This window comes from Antrostomus carolinensis, unplaced genomic scaffold (genome assembly GCF_000700745.2).
Source record: "Antrostomus carolinensis isolate BGI_N321 unplaced genomic scaffold, ASM70074v2 scaffold16407, whole genome shotgun sequence".
Taxonomy (NCBI): Eukaryota; Metazoa; Chordata; class Aves; order Caprimulgiformes; family Caprimulgidae; genus Antrostomus; species Antrostomus carolinensis.
Window position 1 is genome coordinate 6231 of NW_010326833.1, and position 9384 is coordinate 15614.

Consider the following 9384-nt stretch of genomic DNA (forward strand, 5'->3'; position numbering starts at 1 on the left):
CTTTCACATCACTCAGTGTAATGAATATAGTGCAACTGAATCTGAGTTTTTGTAATAAGCTCTTTCTCCACCTGGACTACCAAGCCTGTTTAATTGTTAACATTTTTCTACTTTTTTCACATTCTAAATTAATTTTTTTTATGTCCTCTCTGCTCAGTGCTAAACTGAGCTTTAAATTGGGCCACTTGTATTTCATCTAAGAAAATGTCTTTTTTTGTTTTTCTGTGAATAACTTAGTGAAATAGTAAAATCAAAGGATTGCTGAGATATCAAGGTCAGCTTAAGACTTCATAGCTGTGTGTGATGATGCAGCTTAGACAGCTTTGGTGAGCATCCTCACGAATCTAAGGTTAAAAATTGCAAGAAGGTAGAGACAATCCTTGTTCTTCCTCCTTCTTAAGGCAGGTTTCCCCTTGCTGGTTTCATCTTATTTTTTCTAAGTAGTGACCAGACACACTGTAGCTATTGTGGTAAAATAGTTTAAGGCAGAAGCATTGGAAGGTACTCTCTGTGCTTATCATAATCCTGCTTCTTTTTGAACTGAGAAGGCAGTGGAAAAAAATGTTTGGTTGTTTGGTGTTTGGTTTTTGGTTGGGTTTTTTTTTGTTTGGTTGTTTGGTTTTCCAGATGAGCATTTTGTCAGGGATTTCTTTATGCATGCTTTAAAGAAAACATCAGCTTATGCTGAAAGACATGTTCACAGTCATCGTAAGGCATCTGCACAGTTAAATTCAGCTGGGCTACAATTAACTCCTAAAGCAATGAACGGGACGTGCTCGTGGAGCAGTGCCACAGCTTAGGCTATAATGATTGATCAATAGAGTGTATTTCTGTAAAACCCAAAAGCACAGGTTTTCTGTGCATCTCTCTAGAATGGAAGATAATTATATTATTCTAAAATTCTCCCTCTTATCAGGAGAGCTGATCGACAGTCACATCACTTAAATCATGGTGGAAAGCAGGCTTTCTTCTGCTGGTATGAGTGCATTGTCTGTACATTTTCAAGTTCTAATATTCTGTTCATTGCATATGGATCCAGGAAAAAATAATTTTCTTTCTTTTGTCTTACCATTCCTTTGCTGTAGGACACCTTAGGTGTGGGCTGCGGGTGTCACCGTGAGCAGTGGTCTGCACTCCACTTGTTTGGATAGCATCCACTTGTTACAGGGCTTACGATCAAGATGACTTTTGTAAAGACTCCTGCTGAGCTGTTCAAGATTTAAGTGCTCAGTACTAATGACTCCTGGCCCTTTGTGTGCAAACTGTTTCAGGTTTGCAATGTTTTGTAGAAATGTAAGACATGTTACTGAAACCTACATTCATAATACAGTAATACAACCATGGTTTGATTTCCAAGCTATATACCAGCTCTAAAGAAGCACTTGCAAAAAAAACGAGCGGTAAAACATTCTTTAAATTTTACAGTAATTTTGAGGGCCCAGTAAGTGTAATGCCCTGATATGTGTGTTCATAGCCGTAATTATTTCTCACCTAAGGATTGATAAGCATCAATCCTTAGGTGAGCATAGTTGAGTTCCACTGAGGAGAGAATGAAATGCGTTCCTGATTTCAGATGCCTTGTTCACCATGACCCTAGTGAGGTGTTGGCAAGTAAGCAGAATAATAATCCTGTTTTACACCTGAACATGTGACCTGTAGAATTCACAGAAGTAGAAAATTGTTAATCGTGTTAGTTAGAACAAAAAATGATGTCCAAACTTCTGATATATCTTAATTGATTCAACATAAGGAGCTTTGTGCAGTTGTGTTGCAGATCGGTGTTTTAAACATATAGAATTGTGATATGGATAGCTTGAGTAAGCAGACGGAACTTTATTTCACCTCCGATGAAAGCACTTGTGCAGTACATCGATGTTCACGTAGCTGAACATGCAGAGTTACTGGATAGCCCATGGCAGTCTTTTGCAAGAGCAGGTAATGACAATATTACCGGCGACAAAGTCTAATTGTTTTTATATTATGAAGTAATAGTAGTGCATGATAACTTTTCAAATATCAAGCAGAGACAAAATTAGGCAATGTTGTTCAAAGTGATATCTTTCATTAGACAGATGTGGTTGGATAAAAGAGATTAGATCTGGGTAGATGAGGCTCTAGCAGGACTTGCTGTAAAGGCTCCTGCCCAATGCTAACCTCATGGTAAAACCTGTAGTGCCTCTGCTCGGCTGTGCTTCTCTGTAGGAGGACCCATGCCTTACTCACGATGCAGTAAAACAGGAGGAGGCGTAGCCTTAGTCACTGTGATACAGTGCTATTTTCAGCTCTCTTGGAAGCTTTCCTCCCGGCTTCCTCCTTTCCCCACTGCTGGTTCTTATCTTTTCTATCTTAACTCAATACTTAGGAAGAAAGTAAAAGGAAAAAAAAAAGTAAAATATCTTTTACTTGTCTCCAAGCAGCCCCTTTTTCAGAGGGGAAAAGGCCATTTATTCTTAAACTTAAAGGTTATCACATATACCATTTTCCTTATTTAAGCCCTCAAATAATTGACCAATTTCATTTTTAGACCTGGTGATGGTCTGTAACCTGCCATCACAGCAGCTTTGTCCTTACATACTTCCCAATATCCATCTTTCTGAGATTACATTTACCCATGTTCATTAAGTTGCTGGCCATTTAATACCTGTAATTTCCTGTCTTATCACATTCTTGCCCCACTATGTTGTTTCCCCCCACATTTTGCTTACTAACATGCTTTTCTGCTTGAACGTGTATACTTTTTGCCAACTTCCTTATGCTTCTCACTCCTTCTGGGACTTGTTCCAGTTTTGCTCATTTAATGACATAAGTAAAACCAATACAAAGCTTTACTAAAGCTACGTTGTTGTAGCTCTTGTTTGCGCCCTTCAAGTAATATCCTTTTGTATGAATCCCAAGGAGCATTTTCGGATGGGAACAGTCTGAATTGTCAAGCTAAAGGGAGTGAAGAACTGCTTTGCTGTGGGTCAGCTGGAGGGAGTTGTTTCTGGTTTGGGTGCTCTTGAAATTATTGGCAAAAAGGATTGTTAGAACTTCAAATACTCATCAGTTAGACTGTAGTTGTCTCACTCTGCATTTCCTTCCCTCCCCCCTAGTAAAGTTACTGTGCTTTCTTCCCTCAGATAACAGCAGAGAGTAACCAAAGCTTTACAATGATTACTTAGAAAGAACATACAATTTTATAATGCTCTTTGTAGAGAGAGAGATATTTTCTTTATAAACTCAGTAGACAGGCAAGGAATTTAATATGCAAGAAGTGCAGACTTGGGGCAGGAAAGCGTAGGGTGTACTGCAGTACGTGTAGCAGCAGTGTAAGTGACTTACTTGTGCTTAAACAGTAAATATCTGAAATTCCTTTTGAGAGTGCATGCTTGGCTTCAGTTGTATATAAGTATCTTCCTAATTCTTAGATGTTTCTGTCATTACTTAAAATAAGCAGAGGCATAGCTCACAAATTCAGAGAATCTTGTGTGTTGAGTCTGATTTTTGCCATGGAAATTACCTTAGCCTGTTAAATGCTACGTTGAGCTTTTACAGAGGATATGGTTGTTTTCCACAAGTGAATTACATGTGTGGTGTATTTACTCATACCTCTGTTCCAGATAATATTATTGATTGAAGGTAATAGAATTCTTTAAAGCATTTGGGTTTTTATTTAGGTTTGGTTTTTTTTCCAACAGTAATCAGATTTTCTTCCCCCTACAATTTTTACAGTAAGGACTGTCTACTGGTGGTTAAAAAAAGTCAGGAAAATGTTACTACCTGGTGAAGGACTAAAATAGTATTTTCTCCTTAAGATCAGACTCCAGAAGGAATAACAATTGTAATCGTTCAATACAGTGAGATATATACAGAAAATATTAATAATACTGTTTCTGAGTAGTCTTTATCAGGCATACTTATGTATAATAGCTTTTAAAAATTGCTTTTCTTAATTTGTTATTAAATTAACAAGGTTGCCTGCTTTTTAGAGTTCTTTCTTCCAGTGATGGACATAAGATGCACAAGAACAAAGAAAATTTATGAAAGCACTTCACAATGAAACTCTTGCTCCATCTACTGCATAGTCCAGAGAAATCTTACCTACATACAGAAAGTTGGTATGAGCAATGAGGGTCGATCCAATATGGATGCTGGAATTAGTTAATGGAAGGCATAATTATTATTAAAAAATGGATGACTACAGCAGCATTTTGTAGACAAGCTAAAGGAAATCTAATCCCTCAACCCATGTGAAGCAGAATAGACTGATAAAATAAAAATTGCATTTAAAGGTCCTTTTTAAGAAAGCTGTTCTTGCCTAGCCAGTGATTGCAGAAGTAGAGTGATTGTATCAAAATAAAATTTGATGTTTTATAAATACTGCAAGATAAAATATTGATGATGATTATTATTGGTGCTACCGTTAGTATTTGTGTGTGTGTGACCTTTTGTAAAACTTTAGTTTTGGTATTGTGTACAGGCGTTTTTACCATGACTCATTAAGTCCATTTCCTAGGGGTGTGTAATATTTTGTTTGACTAGGGTTATTTTCAAAGTGAGTGGTGTCAAGCCTTCTGGAGTCATATAGAAGAGATAAACTGGATTCCTATATCCATTTGTTTTCTTTCCCTTCACATAATTACTAACCTGAAGAAGCCGAATTAAATATAGCACTTGATTATTAGACTAAAGTTATTATGGTGAAGTGAAATATTAATAGTGCATGAGCTATTTTCCTAATATTGTCTTGATTTAATTGAAGATATTTCTAAGGCTAGCTCAGTGGGTGACAAAGAGGAAGAAGAAGAAAGCAAACTGGGAGACTGTCAGATATATTGGCAGGTAGTACAGTTATCATATATTGAAGTTTACTTCCAGATAATTTTTGAGAAAGGGTAGAAAGCTGTGCCTGATTTCAGGTCAGCTCTCAGGTGGTAGGAAGACGGTAGAAAATGAATAGATTCTTTGTTAGCTGCTTGGTGAAACAAGAAAGGTATTTAATGCAATAGCTCTCATCCCCTGGGGTTGGAAGGGTTCTAGTTAGTTTGGTAAATTAAGGAAAAAAAGAGCAGAGTTCCCAGTGAGCTTGTGGTAATTTAGGGATTGCATGAGGGGATTGTGATCATCTCTTCTACGGCGCTGTGGCTTTCCTCATCTCTTTAAGAGGCAAAGGAGCATCTTAGGACTGTGGATGGGAGAGGGACCCTTGGCAGGCTGATGGTGGAAGAGAGAACATAACATTGCTGTCTAACCCGTCCTAAGACCTGGAATAATTCAGTGATGTCCACTTGAAATCTGCATAAGGATGACTCTTCTTTAAGGTTTTGAGGATAGATTCCCAGTTGCTGGTAGGGAGATTGATAGTCCCTGTCACCTGCTGACATTGTCCTCGGATTCCTCTGACTTCTCTGCTTTCCTGACTTTCTGTTCCTTAAGACCAAATCAAATTAATTCCTATTTTAATGTGAGGCAGCATCTGATTAGGTAAACCACCTCAAGTGGGGATTTCCAGACTGTAAGACGTGTTGCTCTAGTGTTAACCAAACTGTTTTGATGTCCGGCTCAGGACAGAACCGAGAGTTGCCACTAATAATCCTGGGCTGGAGGCCACCAGTGCTGCTCCTGGTTATTTGCTGTACCTCACCATCTAGATAAAGAAGTCTGGAAATGCCGGACTTTGACAGTTTGCAGGCGGGGTACTGTCTACAAAGACCATAGCTGGGCATCTGGAATTCCTCACTCACTGATTGTCAAGGGCTCGAGAGAGAAAGTCATACACTCTTTTTTTTTGGTACTTTTTCCCTTCCTGTTGGATTGGCTGCTTGTTTTAGTGACCATATTCATTTTGAACACATACTAGTTCTGTTCAGCCCTTTAATCACGGATTCTTTGGCTTGTATTCTTAAGCCTTATCCATATATCTCTATATATGTACATTATTTCTTCTACATTTTCTTACCTTTTTATTTTAATGGGCTGGGTGAATCCAGCATCTATTATTTATAGTATTTTCTTTGCATCCTGTGATGTTTTTCTTTCACTTCCTTTGCTGACTTATGTAACATGGACTATTTAATTTGTTATTTTCATTCTTTTTCTTGTGCTTGGCTTTTACATCTCAGCTGTAGTCACTCATGATTTCTGTTTATGGTTTGAATTCATTACATTGACAGATACCTGCAGCTGTCAGTATTCATTATCTACTGTATTACTACATCTGCCAGTTTAAAGCATATAAAGAAATATATTATTTTTTCCAGCTATATTGCATACTTCGCAAAATCTTTGAGGAAGATTGCTGCTGTTTGCTCTTCCCCCCCCTCCCCCATTTATTCAATTAAGCTTTCTAGCTGCATATATTTCTAAAGTGCTAAATTATGGTAGCTTGTGATCATAAATAATTGAAGGCCAAAGGTTAAAATAGGTGTTTGCATGAGTTTAGAAATAAGGGGCTTCAAGGAGATTGTAGTCTGAGCTCTGTGTGGAGTGCACTCTTTGATCTTAAGATATGAGCTGGTCCAAGGGGCATACAGTGTTTGGACAGCTTAAAGTTAAGCATAAATCTGTGCAAGGTTGGGAATATATTTGCTAAGTTGAAATGCGGTGTAGCCTTATCTACATAAAGGTAAATAGTTGCTGCAGCCCAACTGAGGACATTTTATTTGATCTGTTAATTAACACTTAAATGAAAAACAGGATAGAAAGCACTCAGCAGAAGACTGTCTTTATTTTGCTTAGTTTTTTTTTTCTTTGCGTTCATCATGTTCCACTATACTGGCTGGCTTGGATATGTCATAATCTTGCTCTATACGTAATACATGGTTTGTGCTTTCAGAGGACTAAGTTTATGGTGTCCTTATAACTTTATATGCAGCTCCTACCATCAGATCAGACTCTGCTAGAATGTTCTCAGTAGACAAAACCATTGTAACTGAATGCTGCTTGAGTGCAGGCTCATTGATAGAAGTGTCCTACGCAGTCCAGGGTGCTTCCTCCTCTTAGGAAGGTGGGTGTTTTTCCTGTGCCAAAATATATGTTGCTTCTCAAAGTCAACCTTTGTATCAATGCTTATGAAAAAAAAAACCAAACATCTGCAGAATATTGAGTCTGATTACATCCTGGCTTAAATATTAAAACTTCATTTCCTCGATAGATTGGGTCCAGTAGGCCCTCTGCTCTTCAGTCTTCTGATGCAAGCCTTGTTAATGACATCAGAAGGCCTTGCTTCAGAGAGATGGGCCAGAAAATATTACCACACCTTGAATATCACCTAGCTTAGTATGCTCCAGTGCAGCAGGCCATTGTAGTGCTCTCCAGGTCAGGAAGAATTCCCTGCCTCTCCCCTGAAGGCTGCAGCTCCTGTGGAAGGGCATGAGATGGACCCTGTTAATCTGCTGTAGAAACATGCATTATTTTTTTTCTTCCTCTTAAATTTTCATAATTAACTGATTGCCCAACTGCTTTTAGATACATTTGTGTTGTATGTACTGTATTGTATGAAGGGAAATATTAAGATGAATCTGTGTACCTTTTAGATTAGAATTCCAAGATCCCTAAAAGATATATGTCAAAATAATATTGGAAAATCCTTCTGAATATTGGTTAACCTGATTTGAAACATAGCTTGACATGATCCTCAAACATTGCAGAGTCCTGCACTGCCCTACAGTTTCTTTTCTAGGACATACGTGCATCAATTAGTATGTATTGCTCTCAGGTTACATACTTTAATTGGTCATCTCTTCACTTTTTAGAAGCAGGCTTTACTTCAGAAAGTTAATAAGACCTTGAGGTAAAATAGTCTTCAAAATAAGATGGTGATCTGTCTTGACGGATTCATCATTGGATCCATTGGACGAATCCAGTATTGGGGAGATAAAGACTTTAGAAATGCCGTCCAGCTCATTAAAGGAGTAACTTAATTTTCTCTTTTATGTAGCAGAAATGTTAAGGGTGCGTTGCCCATGCACGTCACTTCTAAAGGATAACTTCTTAAGCTCACATTGTGTACGCTTCTGTCTCACACACCCAGTGCAGGTAAACAACACAAATAAGGAAGTCTACTTATTTGTTTGTAGAATCTCTATGGTTTGGCTTGGAGTTTGTTGTTTTTTTTTTTTGTAGTTGTTTGGTTTGGTTTGGTTTTTTTACCTTGTTGTGGAATGGGTGTATCTCCTAGCTAAAGTTTCACTACTGGTGTCAATTTGCCTCTGCATTATCAAGAAAAGTGGTGTGATCAATTTTCTTTTCTGTGTTGTTCCCGTCCTGACAGTGTGGCCCATGAAAGCTTAACACGGAGCTGATGTGATCCTGTCTTCCTGGTGCTGGCTGTTCCTCTTCCTCCTTGGGACTCTGCTGATTCTTGGGAAATTGTCTGGGGGTACATGGGCCCAGGGAGCTGGAGGTGACCCTGGCAGAAGAGTTGCTAGGTTTTGTCTGGCTTGGCCCCCTGTGTCAGCTCTCCATCCTGCTGCCTCAGTGGTTGTGAGTTGGTACGTGCATGTGAGCGGTGTTGAGTTGGCTTCAGCAACCAGCACGCCACTTGTGGACTCTTCCAGAGTATGCAGTGGGCAAAGAAAAAATTCCCATTTCATAAACTTTGAGAGAAAGAACAAGTTGGGATTCAGAGCCTGGTCCCAATTAGCTGTGTGTATACTTTCTTTCTGTAGAAAAAACCTCAGCTGGCCCAGAAGGCTGGTTGTTTGATTGTGAGCATCAGAGGCACTTAGCACTATAATCTGGTCGCTCTTTTGTGAGTAAACCTTGCCTCTTGCTGCTCTTCTCCTTGTCTGGAGGCAAGCCTCAGGTCTCTAAGTAGGAGTCTCCAGACTGTAGAAACAACCCTTTCCCATCAGTTTTGGGGTTTGATATAAAAGCATTTTCCACTTGTACTCCTGCAATCGTTCGAGGAGCTCCATGTGCTTGACATGATCCTGAACCATAAGTTGTTTCGTGTTGCTCTTCTGCCTTTCATCAGGCCGGTTGAAAAATGACCTGGCTGCATCGTTTATAAGTGCAATAAAAACTCCTGCCAGTTTCCTTTGCCAGAAGTTTCGCTTTCTGGGTGTGTTCCTGTTCTAGTTTGGTTGGCTCAATTAACAATCAACATTAGCATTTTGTTTTCTTTTTGTTTTACTGAGGGTTTTTGAGCAAACTGTGAGTGCCATGGCGTTCAGCAGCAGTGCCCCGTAGCTGCCTGCCACTCCGGGTGCTGGCAGGATGTCCTGGCTGAGCTGGGAACACTCACCAGGAGCTCTGTGCTGGCAAGTTTAAAGATCTCACGAAGAAAGTCAGAAAAGACTGGCGAGGTTAACCTAATCAACTCCTCAGGAAGAGCAATGGCTGGCAAGAAATGTTGAAGGAACTTTCTCTGTGTGAAGGGCAGTGTTTAAATGTGTCCAGGAG

The 9384-nt window shown here is 39.2% G+C and overlaps 1 protein-coding gene across 1 annotated transcript in view; it reads left to right on the top strand.

Annotated features, from left to right (window-relative positions):
- Positions 1-1847: 1847 nt before the first annotated feature.
- LOC104527890 (serine/threonine-protein kinase MARK1-like) overlaps positions 1848-9384 on the top strand; it is a gene marked incomplete at its 3' end in the record, with an annotated part of 15192 nt that continues 7655 nt past the window's right edge. Inside the window, exons 1-2 of the mRNA XM_010171724.1 lie at positions 1848-1935; positions 4742-4821. Coding sequence (XP_010170026.1) covers positions 1848-1935; positions 4742-4821 — 168 coding nt within the window. The remainder of the gene's footprint in view (positions 1936-4741; positions 4822-9384) is intronic.